General features: G+C 40.7%; 1 protein-coding gene across 1 annotated transcript in view; it reads right to left on the bottom strand.

Moving 5' to 3' along the window:
- LANCL2 (LanC like 2) overlaps positions 1 to 22,156 on the bottom strand; it is a 61,359-nt gene extending 39,203 nt beyond the window's left edge. The window contains exon 1 of the mRNA XM_030307688.1: positions 21,682 to 22,156. Within this exon, the coding sequence (XP_030163548.1) occupies positions 21,682 to 21,885 (204 nt within the window). The 5' untranslated portion in view covers positions 21,886 to 22,156. The remainder of the gene's footprint in view (positions 1 to 21,681) is intronic.
- Positions 22,157 to 22,420: the final 264 nt, after the last annotated feature.

The following is a 22,420-nucleotide window of genomic DNA, read 5'->3' as shown; positions in this document are numbered from 1 at the left end:
GTCTTGCCCCTTCCTGGTGGCACAGGGGTGCCATAATATCTAATTAAAGATTATTTGCAAATTAGATACATGCAAACCCCTTTGAGATGCATGTAAACCCTTCAATCTCACTACATTGCCCTCTTGTGTGTCCTCTCATTCTATAAAATCTGTGGATTACTGTCTTGACTTTGCATAGAATAACTACAAAGCAACTGGATCATCTATGGCCTGATCCCCCCATCAGTAAGTTCCCCTGAATAAAACACTGTGTAAACCAAAAGAAGTTGCCTTCTTTGTTTCTCAGTCTCAAAGTGCCTTCTCCATTTGGAGGATACTTTATTGTCCCTCTCCCACCTTCTAACACAACAACAAAAAAAGAGAGAAACCTAAAGGTAGCAAGAGTAGAGATTATATATAACCTACAAAGGAACTTCAATGGGGGTATCAGTGAATTTCTCAGCAGAAATTGTACAGGCTAAGACTAGGATGATATATTCAAAGTGCCAAAAGAAAAAAATAACTGCAAACCAAAACCAAAACAAACAAACAAACAACCCCCCCCCCAAAAAAAAAAAAAACTTTCTGGCAAAATTATCCTTCAAGAATGAAGGAAAATAAAGACTTTCCCAAACAAACAAAAGCTGAGGGAATTCATCACCACTGGACCTGCCTAATGAGAAGGGCTGAAAGGAGTTCTTCCAGCTGGAATGAAGGGAAGCTAACTAGTAACATGAAAATATAGGGCTGCCTGGGTGGCTCAGTCGGTTAAGTGTGTCCAATTCTTGATTTTGGCTCAGGTCATGATCTCACAGTTTGTGATTCGGGCCCCATGTTAGACTCTGCACTGACCTCATGGAGCCTGCTTTGGATTCTCTGTCTCCCTCTCTCTCTGATCCTCCCCCACTTGCTCTCTCTCACAATTAAATATTTAAAAACCAAAAATAAAAAAAAATACGAAAATATAAAACACACTGATAAAGGCAGACATGCAGTCAAATTCAGAAAACTCTAATACTATAATATGATAGTGTGTTACCCATTTTACTATAAAGGTCAGAACAAGAGTAGCAAAAATAAGTATTACTAGTATAATTTGCTAATGAATACACAATATAAAAAGGGACAAATCATCACTAAAAAGCATAAAAGGAGGAGAGTAAAAGGGTGGCGATTTCATGTGAGATTGAGGCTAAGCTGTTATCAGTGTAAAAGAGACTATTAGATCTATAAGATGTTTTAGGTAAGTCTCATAGTAACCACAAAACAAAAAATTATAGTGGATTCACAAAAGTTAAAGAGCATACAACAGTGACAAATCACAAATCGACAAAGGAATGCAGCAAGAGAGGCAAAAAGGAAAAAGACAACTACAAAACAGGCAGAAAGCTATTAAAAAGATGGTGCCAGTAAGTCCTTATGTGTCAATAATTACTGTACATGTAAGTGGACTGAACTTTTTAAACCAAAAGGCAAAGAGTATCTTGATGGGTAAAAAAAAAAAAACCAAACAACAAGACCAAACCTGAAAGAGACTCACTTCAGCATTAAGGACACACATAGGCTTAAAGTGAAGGGATGGAAAAAGATATTCCATGCAAGTGGAAACCAAAGGACAAGGGTGGCTATATCAGAAAAAAATAAGAAAAGAACAGACTAAGTAAAAAACAGTAACATGAAACAAAGGTCATTGTATAAAGATAAAGGGACCAATTCTTCAAGGAGACATAATAATTGAAAATATATACACACTCAACATGAGAGCATCTAATACATTAAGCAAATATAATCAGATCCGCAGGGAGAAGTAAACAATACAAGAAAAAAGTGGAGTTTAATATACACTTTTTAAGAATGAATAGATCATCCCAACAGAAAATCAACAAGCAAACATTGGATTTAGACAATATGTTAAACCAAATGGACCTGACATATAGAAGACATTCCATTAGACAATAACCAAATACACATTCTTCTCAAGTGCACACATATCATTCTTCAAGGATAGATCATATCTTCATACAATCACAAACAAGTGTTACCAAATCTAGAAGACTGAAATCATACCAATTATCTTTACTGGCAAAGTTATAAAAGTGGAAATCAATAAGAAGAAACTGGAAAATCTACATATATGTGAAAATTAAACAATGCACCCCTCAATAATGAAAGGGCCAAAGAAGAAATCGAAAGGACATTAAAAAAGTAACTTGAAACAAATGAAAATTGAAACACACATACTTAAATTATGGGATGCTGCAAAAGCAATTCTAAAAGGGAGGTTTATATGGATAATATTTATATAGATAATTTCTATATTAAGAAAAAAATGATTTTTTAGAAAGTTTATTTATTTATATTGAGAAAGAGCATGAGCAGGGTAGGAGAAGAGAGAGAGAGGATCCAAGCAGACTCCGCGATGTCAGTGTGGAGCCCAGTGGGGTGTTTGAACTCACCAACTGTGAGAGCCATGACCTGAGCCTAAATCAAGAGTCAAGTACTTTACCAACTGAGCCACCCAGGCATCCCAGGAAAAATTAAGATCTTAAATAAATAACCTAACTCTACATCTCAAGAACCAGAAAAAGAATAAACCAAGCCCAACATTAGCAGAAGGAGAAAAATAATAATTATCAAAGCAAAAGTACATGAAATAGAGCCCAGAGGAAAAGTAGAAAAAAATTAACAAAACTAAGACCTCGTATTGCAGAAAGAAGAAAAAATTGACAAACCTTTAGCCAGTCTGAAAAAAAAGGAAGACTCAAATAAATAAAAACAAAATGAGGGGCACCTGGGTGGTTCAGTCAGTTAAGCATCCAACTCTTGATTTTGGCTCAGGTCATGATCTCACAGTTCCTGGGTTCAAGCCATGCATTGGCATCTGTGCCGAGAGTGCAGAGCCTGCTTGGGATTCTCTCTCTCTCTCTGCCCCTCTCTCACACATGTGTGTGCTCTCTCTCTCTCTCTCTCTCTCTCTCAAAATAAGTAAACTTAAAAAAAATAAAATAAAAACAGGAATGAAAGATGAGACATTACAAGTGATACCAAAGAATGTAAAGAATCATGGGAGACTTCTATGAACAGTTGTATGTCAACAGAATTGATAACCTAGAAGCAATGGATAAATTCCTAGAAACATACAGCTAAGGCCAAATCAGAAAGAAATGGAAAATATGAACAGAGCAATACAGGGGCAAGGAGATTCAATGTGCAATCAAAAGCCTTCCCAAGAAGAATTCCTCAAATGAGATAATGAATTCTACCAAACACTTCAAGCAAAATTAACCATTCTTTTTTTTTTTTTCAAAATCTTCTAAAATTAAAGAGGAGGGAATACTCCAAATGCATTGTACAAGACCAACACTGCCAAAGCCAGATAAGGAACACCGTAAGAAAACTACACATCAATATCCCTGATGAACATGGATGCAAAATTTTCAGTAAAATATTAGCAAACTGAATTCAAAAACACATTAAAAGGACACTATACCAGGATCAGGTGAGCTTTATTCCTGGGATGCAAGGATGATTCATCAATAAATGCGATACACCACATTAACAGAACAAAAGATAAAAAATCATATGATCCCCTCAACAGATTTAAAAAAATACAATTGACCCTTCCTTGATTTCATGATTAAACTCTGAACAAATTGGAAATAGAAAGAACACACCTTAACATAATAAAGGTGTATACAACAAGGCTATAGCTAACATCACACTTAAAGATGAAAGGTTGAAAGCTTTTCCTCTAAGATCAGGACCAAGACAAGGGTGCACACTCTAACCACTCTTAATCAGGATAGTAATGGAAGTCCTAGCTAGGGCAGTTAGGGCAAGATAAAGAATTAAAAGGCATCCAAATAAGAAAGGAGAAAGTAAAACTGTCTATATTTCCAGATGACATCATCTTATATACAGAAAATCCTAAAAACACAGCCAAAAAATTGAGGGAAGTAATCAACAAATTCGGTAAAGTTGCAGGATATAAAACTAACATACAGAAATCAACTGTGCTTATATATACTAACAAAACAGTTTAAAAAGAAGCAAAGAAAACAATTCTATCACAATAGCACCAAATACAATAAAATACTTAGGAATAAATTTTGCCAAGGAGGTGGACTATATAAGACTATGAGACTATATAACTCTGAAATGAAAGAAACTGAAGACAAACAAATGAAAAGAGATCCTGTGTTCATGAACCAGAAGAATTAATATGTTACTGCTGTTAATGAATATGCCAACAAGAATGGCTGATTCTCCATCTAACTGTCTGAAGACCTTTTAACTAGAAGTTATTAGCTTGAACTTCATGAGACTTGTGCTTTGGCTTTTACTGTGAATCAAAGGGATACAGAATAATTTGCATGACAAGAAAAAGACTGGAGAAGCACCTGTTTGATACCCGGTATGGCACTACCCATAAGATGGTACCCAGTCCAGGTCAATTTCCCATACTCTTCTTCCCTACCATCAGAATTCTGATTATATTCAGGGCAGCAATGCATCCAGCCCCAGAAGAGCTACTTGCTTTTCTAGGCTGCCTTAGGACCAGGGGCAGACACATGACATAGTTCTGACCAATGAGGCATAAGTACAAGTCTTCTAGGACCTCTTAGAAGGTTCTTCTCTTTCCTGATGAAAGAGAAGGATACAGCTGGCACTCCCTTCTTTTTTTTCCCTTTTCCCTGCTATAAAATTAGACATGCAGTCTGGAGCTGTAGCAGCCATCTTCTACTAAACACAAAGAAGATGAGAGAAACACCAAAATGATCTCATAAATCCAGGCCCTGATCTTGTCGAAATAAGTCAACACCAATAGTTGTGTACTTCCAGACCTGCTATATGGGAAAAATAAGCTGATTAAGATACTTCCAAAATTGAGACTTCTGTTTATTGTAGCTGAATGCAGGCCGAACTCATATTTATATACAGTCTTGGCTCTGCTATAATAACCTTATCCCAAAGTATATGCTTTATTCCTCATAAATGCCACTGGAATGTAGCTCTAAGACTTATTATTATTTAATCCCTACTAATACTTGCCAAAATTTCACTGTAAAAATTTGTCTGCCTCTGCTTTGAGGTGGCTTTTCTAGTTCTTTATTTTCTCTCCCTCATAAAAGAAACTTCTAATTTGTTTATATGAGAACCACACTCTTATAAACAAAGAAGAAAATTTATTATGCCAGAATTCTGTTTGCATGTGATAAAGATTACCATACCAGGAGAATTTTTAACTGGCTCATCTCAGTTAATAGCAGTATTATATAAAGATAATTAACAATTACTGAGCACTTATAACATGACTGGCACTAAGTGCTTTACATGATATTTCAATTACTCTTCACATCACCAAACGCTTTTCTGTTTTTAGGTGAGAAAACTGAGGCTTACCCAAAGTCACAAGACTCTTGGGGCTCTGACTCTATGGTCTAATTTCAAAGTTCCTGGGCTTCCCCATGCTGTGTAATTATTGTGAAATCTTTGATTCTATATGTACAGTTTACCATTAGATTTTCAAAAGACTTAACAGCCTTCCCTCAAACACACCATATAAATACAATACATATCGGCCACATAATATAGAAAAAGCAGGCGTAATTAAAGAATTTTGGAGGTTTTACCTCTGATCAGAGACTGCTTTTTAGTAATTGCATTGCAATCAGAAGAAAATGTTCTTTTCCTACATAATAGGCAATGTTCCCTAACAAGGATGCTCCAAAATGTTATAAAGCAAAACCATATTGGAAGAGGTATTAATCACTGGCTATAACAGAACTTGTCAGGTGTCACTGCACCCGTGTGCAATGCATGTTATAATGAGATTTATTTTTCTTCTTCACAATGTTTTTCATGGTAATAAATCTTGGAATTAGGATAAGACAGCTCTACTCAGAGAAAGAAAAGAATAAGACAGGTAAACATAAAGACACTGTGTGGTATTTCAGCATGCAAATTACCCCAGATACAGGCTTGATAAAAGTTTAAGGAAATTAAACTCCTTTTTAGGCATGATATTTTCTACATTACCTCACAAGAATTAAGGGAAATAATTTCTGTTCTATTATGTCATTCCCTAAAACATGAACATATGCACATATTCTGCACCTCTCTGTCTCTACTCTAGATTTTACACAACCTGTGGGTTCAGTTCAGAAAGTTCATAAGCTATGTTCTGTGTTGCATTTGGGGGAAAAAAAAAGTAGATATAAATTTTACAAATATTATAGGTGATTAGAATGGATTAACATTAAAAAAAAAACCTCTTACTGAAGATAAAGGCCCAGATTTTCTTGAATCATGGTATAAAGCATAATTGATGTGTTAACTAAACATATGATAAAATACCCAACATTGTGTCTCTTTCTGTAACCGTCAGATACCTATAAAACATTTGAGGGAGCAGTTAAAATGGAGTAGTAAGGGTCCCTGGGTTTGTCTGGTCCCTTGAACACAGCTAGATCAACATCAAACCATTTTGAACACCTAGGAATTCAATCTGAGGATTAACAGACCAATCTGCATAATTTGAGGGAGAGCACATGGCAGGTACATGATGTGGAGAGGTAAACTGGGGGACAGAAGAGCCAAGGTGCCACAGAAGGGAGGGAGCCGCTGTCATAAAGAAGAGAAAGACAGAGGGGGAGAGAGAGCAGCACATTGGGTTGGTGCAAGAAAGCACACCCCCTGAAAGCAGCTAGAAAGAGTGAAAACACACGGGACTGCACAAGAAAACTGTTCCCCAAAACTATGGATAGGGGAAAAAGGAGAGAGTTTCAGTCCTGCCAGCATTTTATACACAGCGGAGAGCAGAGTCTGAAGTTTCAGAGGTCAGCCCCTGGTGGTGCTCCATCGAGGAATGAGGGCAGAGCCTGTGGGGCGAACAGCGTGGTCTAAGGATTCCCAGGGTCGCCAGGAAGAAGTGATTCACCTATTCGGAGTGCAGTTGGTACAGGTGACCCAGCCTTTCCATGGGCAAAAGACCTGGTGGGCACCATCAAGCCACCACACTCAACTCTATAGGAATAGAGAGATGCCAGCTGAAGGCAACAAACACTGGCACCAATTGTGTGTTGTGATTTCCCATAAACTCTGAGCTGCTGCCACCGCGTGGTGGCGCAACCCTTTCTGGAGAACAATCTGGCCCTGGCCAGGGCAAGATGCTCCCCCCAGAAGATCAGTGTGCATTACTACCTCGGGGGGGGGGGTCTCTGAAGTGTGGGGTTTTGAAACACAGCTGTGCCTGATATAAAACTCTGGAGAGAGGCGCCACATGGTAGGCAGATAGCTCACAGAGAGGGAGAGGCAGGGAGCTGATGGAAGTAAGGGACACAGGGGAGTAATTGGTCACGGGCCTGTGACAGCAAGAACTTCCCACTCTGGAGACTACACAGTGGGTTGAAACCATTTTCACCATTGGCCCACCGACACTGATCAACCCCAGGGAGCTAAACAGCACCATCAAGTGGAGAATGGAACCATTCCACCAAGCCCTGCCCCCTGTGCCTTCAAAACACACCTCCACTAGGGCAAGTTGGTCTGAGAATCAGAGCAGCAGATTCTCCCAGAGAATCTCTCCTCTCCCAGAGATCAGCACAAATCCCTTCCATGTGCTTAGTCAACCGATAATAGACTGCTGCAAAGTTTCAGCTCTAGGAGAAACTGGATCTAGCTTCATTTGGATCTTTTCCTTTGTTCGTTTTTTTTGTGGTTGTTGCCTCTGTTTTTGTTTTTGTTTTTCTTTTGTTTCTTGGATTCAGAAAGAGCAAGATTTTTTACTTAATTTTGTTTTTATATTATTTTATTGCTTTTTATTTTTATATCGTAATTGTTAAATTTTTCTCTCTATTTTCTATCAAGCTTCTCTTAATTAACAAGCAGACAAAAACACACCTAGGATCTAGCTTCCTTTATTTGATTTTTTTCAACATTTTAATTTTTATTTCATTCTATTATTAATACTATTATTCTTATTATTCTTGCTTTTTCTTCTTCTAAAATGACAAGACAGAGGAATTTGCCTCAAAAGAAAGAACAGGAAGAAATGGTGGTGAGGGATTTCATAAATAAGACATCTGAACTAGAATTTAAAACAACAATTATAAGGATACTAGCTGGGCATGAAAAAAAGCATAGAAGACACCAGGGAATCCCTTTCTGCACAGATAAAAGAACTAAAATCCAGTCAGGGCAGAATTAACAATGCTATAAATGAGATGTAAACCCAAATGGAGTCCATAAAAATAAGAATGCACAAGGCAGAGGAGCGAATTAGCGACAGAGAAGATAAAATGATGGAAAGCAATGAAGCTGAAGAGAAGAGAGAAACAAAGGTCAGGAATCATGAAGACAGACTTAGGGAACTCGGCAATTATTAAAATGTATTAATATTCATATCATTAAAGCCCCAAAGTACGAAGAAAGAGAAAAAAGGGAAGAATGTTTATGTGAGCAAATTATAGCTGAAAATGGGGAAAGACACAGAGACATCAAAATCCCAGAAGCACAGAGAACTCCCATTAAATTATACAAAAATTGGCCATAATGAAGACATATCATGGTTAAATTCACAAAATGCAAAAAGAATCATGAAAGCAGCAAAGGGAACCCAGAAGTTCCCCATTGCAAGAACCCATTGTTAACCCATAAGGGAAAACAATCAGGTTCCCAGCAGGTCTGTCCACAGAAACTTGGCAGGCCAGAAAGGAGTGGCAACATATACTCAAAGTGCTGAATGGGAAAAATATGCAGCAAAGAATACTCTATCCAGCAATGTTGTCATTCAAAACAGAAGGAGACGTAAAGAGTTCCCCCCGCCTCCCCCCACACACATACACAAAAACTAAAAGAGTTTCTGACCACTAAGCCAGCGCTGCAAGAAATTTTAAGTGGGACTCTTAAGTAGAGGAAAAAACAAAAGCGAAAACAAAAAAACAAAACCAGAAGTAACAAAAGCAAGAAAGGACCAGAGAGCAGCACCACCAGAGACACCAACTCTACAGGTAACAAAATACAATGGCACTAAACTTCTATCTTTCAATAATCACTCTGAAGGTAAATGGACTAAATGCTCCAATCAAAAGACATTGGGTATCAGAAAGGATAAAAAAAAAAAAAAAAGATCCATCTATATATTGCCTACAAGAGACTCATTTTAGACCAAAATATACCTACAGATGGAAAATGAAGGGATGAAGATCATGCTAATGGAAACCAAAAGAAAGCTGGGGTGGCAATACTTACATCAGACAAACTAGATTTTATTTTATTTTTAATTTTTTTTTTTAACATTTATTCATTTTTGAGAGACAGACTGTGAGTGGGCGAGGGGCAGAGAGAGAGGCAGACACAGAATCCAAAGCAGGTTACAGGCAGGCTCTGAGCTGTCAGCACAGAGACCGACATGGGGCTTGAACCCACGAACCATGAGATTATGACCTGAGCCAAAGTTGGACGCTTAAGCTACTGAGCCACCCAGGCGCCCCCAGACAAACTAGATTTTAAAACAAACACTGAAATAAGAGATGAAGAAGGGCATTATATCATAATTAAGGGGTCTATTCAAAGGGAAGAACTAAAAATTGTAAGCATTTATGACCCAACTTGGAAGCACCCAAATATATATATCAATTAATCCCAAACATAAAGAAATTCATTGATAACAATACCATAATAGTAGGACACTTCAATACCCCACTTATAGCGATGGAAAGGTCATCTGAGCAGAAGAACAACATGGAAACAATGGCTTTAAATGACACAGTAGACCAGATGGACTTAACAGATATATTCAGAACATTTCATCTTAAAGCAGAATACACATCATCTTGAGTGCACATGGAACATGCTCCACAACTGATCACATACTGGGTCACAAATCAGCCATCAACAAGTACAAAAAGATTCAGATCATAATATGCATATTTTCAGACCACAATGCTATGAAACTTGAAGACAACCACAGGAAAAATTTTGGAAATCCTCAAATACATGGAGGTTAAAGCGCTACCTACTAAAGAATGAATGGGCTATGCAGGAAATTAAAGAAGAAATTAAAAAATACATGAAGGAAAGGAAATGAAAACACGACAGTCCAAAACCTTTGGGATGCAGCAAAGGCAGTCCTAAGAGGAAAGTACATTGCAATTTGGGCCTATCTCAAGAAGCAAGATACATCCCAAATAAGCAACCTAACCTTAAAGCTAAAGGATCTAGAAAAGGAGCAGCAAATAAAGACTAAAGCCAGCAGAAGTGGGGAAATAATAAAGAATACAGAATTAAATGATAAAGAAACAACAACAACAAAATGCTAGAACAGGGGCGCCTGGGTGGCGCAGTCGGTTAAGCGTCCGACTTCAGCCAGGTCACGATCTCGCGGTCCGCGAGTTCGAGCCCCGCATCGGGCTCTGGGCTGATGGCTCAGAGCCTGGAGCCTGTTTCCGATTCTGTGTCTCCCTCTCTCTCTGCCCCTCCCCTGTTCATGCTCTGTCTCTCTCTGTCCCAAAAATAAATAAACGTTGAAAAAAAAAAAAAAATTAATAAAAAAAAAAAAAAATGCTAGAACAGACCATAGAATCTAGACCTGGTTCTTTGAAAGAATTAAAAAAATCTATAAACCCCCAGCCAGACTTATAAAAAAAAAAAAAAAAAAAAAAAAAAAGAGAGAGAGAGAGCGAGAGAAAGGACCCAAATAGATAAAATTACAAATGAAAGAAGAGAGATCACAACTAATACCAGAGAAATGCAAACACTTAGAGAATACTATGAAAAGTATATGTCAAAAAACTGGGAAATCTGGAAGAAATGGACAAATTCCTAGAAACTCCCTAACTCCCAAAACTCAAACAGGAAGAAAAACAAAATTTGAACAGACCCATAACCAGTATAGAAATTAAATCAATAACCAAAAATCTCCCAAAAAACAAGACTCTTGGGCCAGATGGCTTCCCAGGGGGGGATTCCACCAGGCATTTAAAGAAGAGTTAATGCCTATACTTCTCAAACTGTTCCAAAGAATAGAAATGGAAGGAAAACTTCTAAACTCATTCTACAAAGCCAGCATTATTACCTTGATTCCAAAACCAGACAAAGACCCCACTAAAATGGAGAAATACAGGCCAATATCCATGATAAACCTAGATGCAAAAATTCTCAACAAGATACTAGAAAACAAAATTCAACAGTACTTTAAAGGAATTCTTCACCATAATCAAGTGAGATTTATTCCTGGGCTGCAGGGCTGGTTCAGTATTCACAAATCAATCAAGGTGATACACCACTTTAATAAAAGAAATGATAAGAACCATATGAACCTCTCAATAGATGCAGATAAAGCATTTGACAAAATACAGCATCCTTTCTTGATAAAAACCCTCAAGAAAGTAGGGACAGAAGTAACGTACCTCAACATCATAAAAGCCATATATGAAAGGCCCACAGCTAATGTCATCTTCAATGGGGAATAAGTGAGAGCTTTCCCCTAAGGTAAGGAACACAATAGAGATGTCCACTCTCAGCACTGTGATTCAACACACTACTGGAAATCCTAGCCTCAGCAATGAGACAATAAAAAAGAAATAAAAGGCATACAAATCAGCAAGGAAAAGTCAAACTTTCACCATTCACAGACGACAGGGAAAACCCCAAAGACCCCACCAAGGACTTCAGCAAAGTTGCAGGATATAAAATCAACGTACAAAATTTGGTTGCATATCTACACACCAATAATGAAGCAGCAGAAAGAGTAATAAAGGAATCAATCCCATTCACAATTGCACCAAAAACATAAGATACCTAGGAATAAAAGTAACCAAAGAGGTAAACGATCTACACACTGAAAACTACAGAAAGCTTATGAAGCAAACTGAAGAGGACACAAAGAAATGGAAAAACATTCCATGCTCATGGTTTAGAAGAACAAACATTGTTAAAATGTCTATACTACCCAAAGCAATCGACACACTCAATGCAATCACCATCAAAATAACACCAGCATCCTTCACGGTGCTACAAAAACAATCCTAAAATTTGTATGGAACCAGAAAAGACCCCAAATTGACAAAGTAATTTTTGAAAAAGAAAACCAAAACTCAAAGCTTCACAATGCCAGACTTCAAGGTATATTACAAAGCTGTAATCATCAAGATATATGATACTGACACAAAAACAGACACATAGATCAATAGAACACAACAGAGTTCGATGAATGGACCCACAAATGTATGGCCAACTAATCTTCAACAAGTTGGATGCAGGAAAGAGCATCCAGTGGAAAAAAGGCAGACTTCAACAATGGTGCTGTGAAAACTAGACGGCAATATGCAGAAGAATGAAACTGGACCACTTTCTTACACCATACCCAAAAATAAATTCAAAATGGATGAAAGACCTAAATGTGAGACAGGAAACCATCAAAGTCCTAGAGGAGAACACAGGCAGCAACCTCTTTGACTTTGGCCAGAGCAACTTCTTACTAGACACATCCCCAAAGGCAAGGGAAATCAAAGCAAACATGAACTACTGGGGCCTCATCAAGATAAAAACCTTCTGCACAGCAAAGGAAACAATCAATAAAACTAAAAGGCAACTGATGGAATTGGAGAAGATATTTGCAAATGACAATTCTGATAAAGGACAGTATCCAAAATCTATAAAGAACTTATCAAACTCAACACACAAAAACCAAATAACCCGGTGAAGAAACGGGCAAAAGATATGAATAGACACTTTTCCAAAGAAGACATCCAGATGGCCAACAAACACATGAAAAGATACTCAACATCACTCATCATCCAGGAAATACAAATCAAAACCATGATCAGATACCACCTCACACCTGTCAGAATGGTTAAAATAACAACTCAAGAAACAACAGATGTTGGTAAGGATGCAGAGAAAGAGGAACCTTTTTACACTGTTGGTGGGAATGCAAACTGGTGTAGCCACTCTAGGAAACATTATAGAGGTTCCATAAGAAAATAGAAATCCCCCTACAATCCAGCAATTGCACTATTAGGTATTTACCAAAGGATACAAAAATACAGATTCAAAGAGGTAGATGCACCCTAATGTTCATAGCAGCATTATCAACAATAGCCAAACTATGGAGAGAGCCCTAATGTCCATCGACTGATGAACGGATAAGGAAGATGTGGTATATATACACAATGGAACATTACTCAGCCATCAAAAAGAATGAAGTCTTGCCACTTGTAATGACGTGGATGGAGCTGGAATATATTATGCTAAGTGAAGTAAGTCAATAAGAGAAAGATCAATACCATGATTTTACTCACATGTGGTATTTCAGAAACGAACCAGATGCACATATGGGAAGGGGGAACAAAAGAGAAGAGAGGGAAATAAACCACAAAAAACTCTTAACTATAGAGAACAAACTATGGGTTGACGGAGGGAGGTGGGTAGAAGATGGGGGGGTTGATGGGGGATGGGTACTCAGGAGGGCACTTGTGATGAGCACTGCATGCGTGATGAGAATTCTACTCCTAAAACCAATATTGCAATGCCTGTTAACTAAAATTTAAATAAAAAGTAAAGTTGAGAAAAAGAAGCAGAAACATGATATGGATTATTAGCAAATGTTGAGCTTAGTATTATTCAGTTATTCTTTTGAAAAATAAATAATCATTGTTTTCTGTGTGCCAGGCACTGTTACTGGGCCAAAAGGTGAATAAGACTGGGTTCCTACTCTCCAGAGCTCTTGGTCTAATGAGACAGACATAAAGATAATTATGATGCTACATAATAAATGTCTGTGTGTGTGTCTGTGTGTGTGTGGAGAGACAGAGACAAAGAGAGAGAGAGAGGAAGAGAGATTTCATACATAGTTACAGCCTGGAGCTTCTAGGAAAATGATACATCTTAGAAAACCATCTTCAACTCACCCTTCATGAATTCACTATGGCTATTCTTAAATCCTTGCTTCTGAAGGTAGGCAAGTGTATAGCCAGAGTGTTCAGAAGGGTGAAGAGGAGATGGAAAGGCATTAACAACCCCTGTGAGACTGGAGGAGACCTTTCTTTGGTTAGGGGGTATCATTAGTGGGGCACTTTGTAGGGTAGAAGTCCATGAAAGCTTGTTCCTCCAATGGAAAACAAAAACAAAAACCACTGCTGAGCCTCCTTTGCATAGCTGTGTGCAGAAAGTTTCCTAAGCTCCATTAAAAGAATGTATGTCCTCTAAGTCCATTAGTACCCTTTCATCAGTCATCGTCACTGTCATCGACACAACCCTACAGGTAAGATATAATTATTACCCCTATTTTGCAGATGACAAATATGAGGCACAGGGAGAGAGGTAAAGTAATTTGCCAAAAGTGATACAAACAATAAGTGGTAGAATTGGAATCTCAACCCAGGTAGCCAGCTCTAGATTCCAAACTTTTAACCAATATGCTAAGGACTTTTATGATAGGCAAAACAGCCCCAAAGACATCTATGCCCCAATCCCTGGAACCTGAAACAAGTCTAAGACTTTAGGGAGAGTATCCAGGTAGAGCCAGTCTAATCACACAAACCTCTAAAAGCAAGAACTTTTGGGGCGCCTGGGTGGCTCAGTCGGTTAAGCGGCCGACTTCGGCTCAGGTCGTGATCTCGCGGTCCGTGAGTTCGAGCCCCGCGTCAGGCTCTGTGCTGACCGCTCAGAGCCTGGAGCCTGTTTAAGATTTTGTGTCTCCCTCTCTCTCTGACCCTCCCCCGTTCATGCTCTGTCTCTCTCTGTCTCAAAAATAAATAAACGTTTAAAAGCAAGAACTTTCTCTGTGTAGAGTCGGAAGGATGTGGGAGAAGGTGAAGAAGACAGGGGAGACCTGACATGTGAGAGGTGACAAGGGGCCACAAGGAGAGCATGAGAAAGAATCAGGCAGCATCAAGGAGCAAAGAGCAGCCCCTGGAAGGCAAGAGCAGGGAAATAAGGACCAGAGTGCTACCCCCACAAGTTCTTCAAGTTTGGGCTCACAGCCTGAATGAGACCAGAAGCATTTCATCCCCAGAGCTGCCGGAAAGGGAGGCGGCCGTGCTGACACCTTGATTTTGGCCTCGTGAAACTCGAAGCAGGTAACCAGCTGAGCCACACTGTTCCCAGTTCTGCCTCACAACTGTGAGCAAATAAATAGGTGGTGTTTTAAGCTGCTAAACTTGCAATAATTTATGGCAGCAATAGAGAAATAACACAACTTACTTAGTTAACCCTTTGAATGGCTTGGGTGTGGCCAAGTAACAAAGATTCCTATGACAAATGAAATAAAGCTTCACAGAGAAGGTAGCATCTACCATGAGTCCTCTAGAAGGATGAGTTTGCCATGTGAAAAGTACAGGGGAAGGCACTCTATGCTGCAGTACAAAGAGGAAACAAAAAAGATGTTTAGGTGAAAGACATGGTATTTTCTGAAAAAAACAAGTAGTCCTGTATGAAAAGTAAGGAATATGTAATAATTTTCTTTCTAAAATATTTGTTTTTTCTATATTTTTAAAAAAAGTTTATCTATTTTGAGAGCGAGGGAGGGGCAGAGAGAAAGGGAGAGAGAGAGAATCCCAAGCAGTCTCCACACTGTCAGCACAGAGCCCAGTGTGGGGCTTGAACCCAGGAACCCAGAGATCATGACCTGAGCGGAAGTCAGACACTCAACTGCCTGAGCCACCCACGCGGCCCTTTTCTGTACTTTCTGATGAAAGTTGTGTTTGAGGAAATAACAGAAATCTGTAAAGAAATCATGATCTTTAAATAGAAAAGTGAAATGTAAATAGGTGTTTAAATGGGGCACTTGGGTGGCTCAGTTGGTAAAATGTCTTGATTTCACATCAGATCATGATCCCAGGGTCCTGGGATTGAGCTCCGGATTGAACTCTTGGAATCTGCTTGAGATTCTCTTCTCTCTCTGCCTCTCCCCGGCTCTGCATGCTCTCTCTCTCTAAAACAAACAAACAAACAAACAAAAACCATGCACATATAAAGGAATCCTAAAAACATAAGGTAAGCTTTCAAGTTATGCATGAACCAAACTGCTGAATATGAATAAGGCTTTAAATACAGCAGGAGTGGGGGGCGCCTGGGTGGCGCAGTCGGTTAAGCGTCCGACTTCAGCCAGGTCACGATCTCGCGGTCCGTGAGTTCGAGCCCCGCGTCGGGCTCTGGGCTGATGGCTCGGAGCCTGGAGCCTGTTTCCGATTCTGTGTCTCCCTCTCTCTCTGCCCCTCCCCCGTTCATGCTCTGTCTCTCTCTGTCCCAAAAATAAATAAACGTTGAAAAAAAAAAAAATTTAAAAAAAAAATAAATACAGCAGGAGTGGGGTGCCTGGCAGTTGGCTAAGCATCCGACTTTTTTTATTAAATTTTTTTTTAATGTTTGTTTATTTTTGAGAGAGAGAGAGAGCACAAGCGGGGGACGGGTAGAGAGAGAGGGTGGGACAGAGGATCCAAAGTGGGCTCTGTGCTGAGAGCAGGAACCATGAGATCATGACCTGAGCAGAAGTCAGATGCCTAACTGACTGAGCCACCCAGGTGCCCCAAGTTCATATTTTAAAAAATTCAACAAAACTGTAGAGCGGTGCTCCTCCCAAGCAAAAGGCATACTAATGCTCTAGCCTGGGGATCTGTTACATGCAGTTTCTGGATCATTGGATGGCAACCTGAATGATAGATATCAAGAGACTGACCTAGCCATCCAACTATATTATCTTCAGTTTGCTTCTTTATATCAGGGAGAAGATTTTCAACTAAGATGGAAATCAGAAGAGTCTTATGTTCTAGATTTAGAGCTGTGTCTTTGGAATGTTTAGTAAATTCTTCCACAGTGGCTCCAAAATATTTTTCCTTCCCTCTGGGTACATAGTTTCATTTTAGCTTAGGGGAGGTCTCAAAAAAAAAAAAAAGTTTCAGGTTCTGAATATCAGCTTCCATTTGGCCAACTGCTGACCATAGAGCTACTTAAAAAAAAAAATCCTTTCAGATATCTTGTCAGGTTTCAGTTGGGATTCTGAAAGTAAATATTTCTGATTGTATTGAGAAACCCCTTGGATGCAAGAAGCATCCCAAATTGGGTGCAAAGGACACTAACCTCCCAAGATCTGGAGCCACTCCCAAAGATAGCCCAAGGAAGAACTCAGACAACTACTCTGAAAGCCAGCAACACGTGGTGGGACCCCAGCCACAAATGGAGTTCAGCACACATTTCTGTGCAGCCGTATTTTTGGAGCACCCCACCTGACAGCTGAACCGCCTACACACACAAGGACATGTGTGCTCCAGGCAGGCAGATACCCAAGCCAAGTTCTCAGGACACAAAAAGAGAAAAATAAGAAGGCAATAGCTGTCCCTTGGAGAGAAAGGATCAATAACCAGTGGGTACCTGAAAGCCAATTCATGACTCACATTCAGGGATATAATTTTGACAAATGTTTTTTCCTGCCAACTTGAATTTGGAAAGGAAGGGACAACATAAAATTGACCTTCCTCTCCGGACCCGGAACCACAGGTAGAGATCTGGGAGAGCTGACTAGTAAGAATCTCACGTTTTGCCAGCTTCTGACGGTTTTCTCAGGATCTGTAGGCTCTGGAGAGGATATCCTAGTGGGTCTCATCCTAGTCCTCAAACTTTGGAGGAGAAATAATTTTCCCTGTACCCTCTAAGGCATGTGCTTGGCTGACACCCTTTTTCTCTATGGCAACTTATAAATGGATAAGCTTATCTAGGATGGTTAAAAGTTCTCGGGGCGCCTGGGTGGCGCAGTCGGTTAAGCGTCCAACTTCAGCCAGGTCACGATCTCGCGGTCCGTGAGTTCGAGCCCCGCGTCAGGCTCTGGGCGGATGGCTCGGAGCCTGGAGCCTGTTTCGATTCTGTGTCTCCCTCTCTCTCTGCCCCTCCCCCGTTCATGCTCTGTCTCTCTCTGTCCCAAAAATAAATAAAAACGTTGAAAAAAAAATTTTTTAAAAAAAAGTTCTCGATTGTGGCCACTGTAATTCAAGATTGTTTTTGATAAGGTTAAGGTTTTAAGCCTGAGTCTTAAAACAAAATTTTACTCATCTGAACTCTCACATGGGACCCAGTTCAGTTTTAAATCAGACCCCACCCAACCCCAGACCCAGTCTGGTTGTTGAATTGGATTGAGTCTGGAAAAAGAAATGTTTAAGTCAAGTCAGAAGCTTCATAATGCAAAAGCTGCAGAGCTAGGATCCAAGGAGGGACTCAGCGGCGACCTCCAGAGGCAATGAGAAAGCAGCCACAGGGGCTCAACAGGTACTTTTGCCTGGTTGGTCGTTCACTGCACCTGGGACCCATGGGTGGGGGGGAGGGACCTTGAGGTCCCTCTTCTGACACCAGAACTGATAAAAAGATAAACTGAGGCATATTAAAAATTTATTTAAGGACAAATCAGTTTGAATTGGACAGCACCAAACCAGAAGTGGTTAGGAGCTCTCTGCTGACAGGAGCCAGGGGAGAGACAGAAGCAAAGGACGGAAATTATTCGACTGGCTGTAGCTTAAGCCTACTTTGCTGTCTGTGATTGGTTATCCTTAGCGTTTTGATTTTGTAACCGTGGGGTATTTATTGACTTAGATCTTGGTTTGCTTATGTAGACCACCAGGGCATGAGAGCCACCCCAGTGTGTAATGGCCTCCTTGTTTAATTAATTTAACAGCACAGATTTGACAGATTAAGGAGAGAGCTGCATGCACAGGGACTTACAAGAAACTACGTTAAGAGACTGGCGAGGGGTAAAATATGACTAGAGAGGAGGGAGCCTGAATAACCCTGGGTGGTAATGAGGCTGAAGAGGTAGACTGGAGCCAATTCTGAAGGATTTGACAGATCCTAAGAATTTGAAAGCTTTCTCAGCAGAGAAAAAAGGAAGATAAAGAACACTCTTACATGGTATCTATAATTTGACATAATCTTGAGCTGTTGGAAATGTTTTATTTTATAATTCTTTATACAATTTTCTGGTTTTGTTTTAAAGTGTATGCTTTTTTACTTCCGAAATTTGTTTAACCTCATAGCGTATTAGGGAAAAATAAGGAAATCAGCACTTCTCAATTGTCCAGAGAAATATAATGCTTTTTTTCTTGATTCTAAATGGACTAAAGTGGGGGTTAGGGAGGGAGTATACTCTAGAGCTTTTCTCCTCAAAGTGGGATCTGTGAACCCGAACATCTGCATTCCCTGGAAGCTTGTTAAAAATGCAGATTCTACCCTCTACCTAGTGAACCAGAAGAAGCAAACTGAAGATAATATAGCTGGATGGCTAGGTCAGCCTCTTGATATCATTCAGGTTGCAATCCAATTCTTTGAGGAATTAAAAACGACTGTACTTCTCTTACAAAATAAGGCTTTACAGAAAAGCAATGTAGCTCTCGAACCCATTCAAAGTCCATCTATCCTTTTTACCAATCCCAGAACTCACCTTATTCATCTCAAAAGTCTTGCAGATACAGTAAAAGATCTGGACTTAGGAAACATATGCCCTTTGCAGACATTTATATCCTTTCTCTGTGCCTTTGAGATGCAAATGTTCTACAAGATCTTTAGGAACCCCGAACCACAAGATCTGTTTTGCCTTCCTGTATTTTTATGTATGTCTATACATGTATGTTAACGATGGGGTGTTTTTTTTTTTTTAAGCTACAAATGTTACAGCCAAAACTAATTTGAAAAGAGCTTTATTTAATTAGCGTAACGAAAAATAAGTGCTTACATAAATTAAGTATACTCTCAGAAACACAGAAACGAATCCAAATGGTTTTCAAATTCACATGATCTAGGATAGTCTTCGGTAAACAGAAGCCAGTTAAACTTTGTTGGTTCAATTAAAATAGGCATGTCTTAAGGGTTACCGAAACCAGTTAAAAGCATAAAGTTGAACAAAAATCAAAATGGCTGCACTCATGCTTCAGTAAAGCTCAATTTTAAAGTAACCTTTTTCATCTCTTCTGCAAAGCTCCCTTCCTCCATTCTTAAGGACTTTTGTTTCCGGAACCTGGTACCACCCTAAAGGCAAGAGGTAGGAGGCTGGCAGCACCCAATTCCAGTCAAAACCTGCTAGATCCTGTATTTTCCTATAAACCTCCCCCACCCCAGCCCTTTTCTGTGGGGGACTTGCAGTTTTTAAAGGCCTTAGCCTGTTGCAGCCTCATTTGCCCAGCAATGTAACAAACTATTTTCCTTCTTTATTCTCCAACTCTGTCTTCATGTTACATATTACGGCTCCACAGCACAGAGGTCAGTTCTCGACATTCTCAGCATTAAATATAATGCAGACATAAAGCTTTTATTCTATCTGGGTGCACTAGTCATAAGGTCATGTTATCTCTTATAAAATTTGTCAGCCAGAAAAACAACTTCATATGAAGGCTACCTATTTAATGTCTCATGAAATTCTCATTAATAAGTTACACATAATTATTAACAACAGGTAAATTAAAATCTCTGATGTGGTTTGGAGTGTTGGGATTTGGAGCTGACAGCTAAGAAAGAATTCTTAGATGCCTTCAGTACAAAAAAGTGGTTTTACTGAAGCACGGGGACAGGACCCTTGGGCAGAAAGAGCTGCACTGTGCTTGTGAGGGGTGACTGATAATATGCTTGGGAGTTGGGGGAGGTAAAGGAAGTTTCCAAAAGGACTTTCACCTGCTAAAGAAGAATCACAGGATCCTGGAGGCCTAGCTATTGTCAAGCTAAAGTTGTTTTTCCCTCTACCTAGCATTAAGACAGGTGGGAGTTCCTGGAAGAATGTCAGACTCTGCCTTTCTCAAGTATCTGTCAATGGGCTGCAGGTTAAATGGAAATTTAATTTTATCTACAGTTCCTTTGCCTTTGTTTCCCACATCATGTCTAGATCATTTCCAAATAAAATTCTGAGGCACTGATTACTGAACATACGTTCAGCTACTTTTGGCTTCTTATTAAAGGAACTAAAGCTATTTAAGTTCATTGGTAAACAGGTGTGCCACACTGAAAAATTTACTGGAAGGATGAATATACTTCTAGAAATCGTGAAATTCATAGAATAGCCAATTTGCAGAATACCTGTGGAACAGGCAATCCGTAATTGTTTACTTCTTAGTTTTTACTAGAAATAAAAGTTTCCAAGGATTAAGAATTCTCTAGTCAATACATGTCCTTAAAACAAATAGAAATAACAAGGTTAAAAGGAAACAACAGTGTATTAAAAGTGGGCTAAGAAAAAACACAATGTATTTCTTTGGATAAGGAAAAATATGAAGAACATGTCTTTTGTTAAAGAAAAAAAAAAAAGTGCAACTGTGTCCTCAAGTAAAAGGACTGGTTGTTCCAGAATAAGAGATAAAAGCTGAGTGGACAGAAAGTTGTGAAAAAGGATTCTTGGTTTTCTGTGTGGGCAAGCTGGCTAAGGCTGGCAAGACTTTTCAGTTTTGAAGCATGAGTCTTAATATCAAAAGTGGTGCCTATCAAAGGGAACGTGGCTAACAAAACAAAACCCACAGCCCTCCCTCCCGGAAGCAGCGCAGCTTCGTAACACAGAAAGCGCCCACGAGACAGTCGCCTCCGATCTCTGCGCCCTCCCAGGTTGGGACTCTCGCGCGGGCGCGGACCGGTGACGTCACACGGGGGCGGGGAGGGGCGGATGGACTCTACCATCGGCGGGATTCCCCCCCTACCTGGCGCGGCCCAAGGCCCGGGCGAGGCCAGCTGCCGACTCACCTTTCCATCGTTGTGAAAAGGGAGGCCGAGCTCGTCGGCGGTGGGCTGGGGGCGAGCGCAGCCTGTGTCCTCGGCCGCTCCGGCGGCGAACACCGCCGAGGCCGCGGCCTCGTAGTCCGGGAAGGGGTTGGTGAACGCCCGCTCCTCCATCTCCGCTTCCCCGCCCAGATGGAACTTCAGTCTCTTTGACATGGTCTCGCCCATCTCCGCCGCGCGCCCGGTGCCCCACCACTGGGGCCGCGCGGCACGGCGTGCGGGCGGGGACAAACCTCCTGCCGAGGCGCTTCGCTTCGAGCCACGCTCTGGGAGCCGGGAGTGCTCGCGCCGCCGCCTCTCCCCGGGACTTAGCGCGGCGGAAGGCGAGGGCTTTCTTTACGAAGGCCGCCAGCTGCGAGCACCGGCAGGGCTTCGGGGCGGGCTGGAGCCTCTCCGAGGGGCCTGCCTCGGAGCGGGTGGCTGGCACATCTGGCGGCAGCCGGTGTGCTCCACGTGGTGCCCCCGCCCCCCCTGGACGCCGACCGGGCCGCCCAGCCCCGGCCGCGCGGGCTCCGGTGAAAGTTGCCCGGCGGGGAGCACTAAAGCCGGGCCCTCCGCTGCTCCAGGCGGCCGAGTCCGCTCACGTCTGACGGTCTCTTCGCCGCCGCCGTCCGCTCCCAGCCCGCGGCCCGCACAGCCGGTCCGAGGAGACGCTCGCGGCAGAGGCCGGAGCCCCCGGGCTCTCTGGAAGCGCTCCCGGGAT

This window comes from Lynx canadensis, chromosome A2, assembly GCF_007474595.2.
Source record: "Lynx canadensis isolate LIC74 chromosome A2, mLynCan4.pri.v2, whole genome shotgun sequence".
Lineage (NCBI taxonomy): Eukaryota > Metazoa > Chordata > Mammalia > Carnivora > Felidae > Lynx > Lynx canadensis.
Note: the sequence above shows the minus strand (reverse complement) of the source record. Positions and strands in the feature narration are given on the sequence as shown.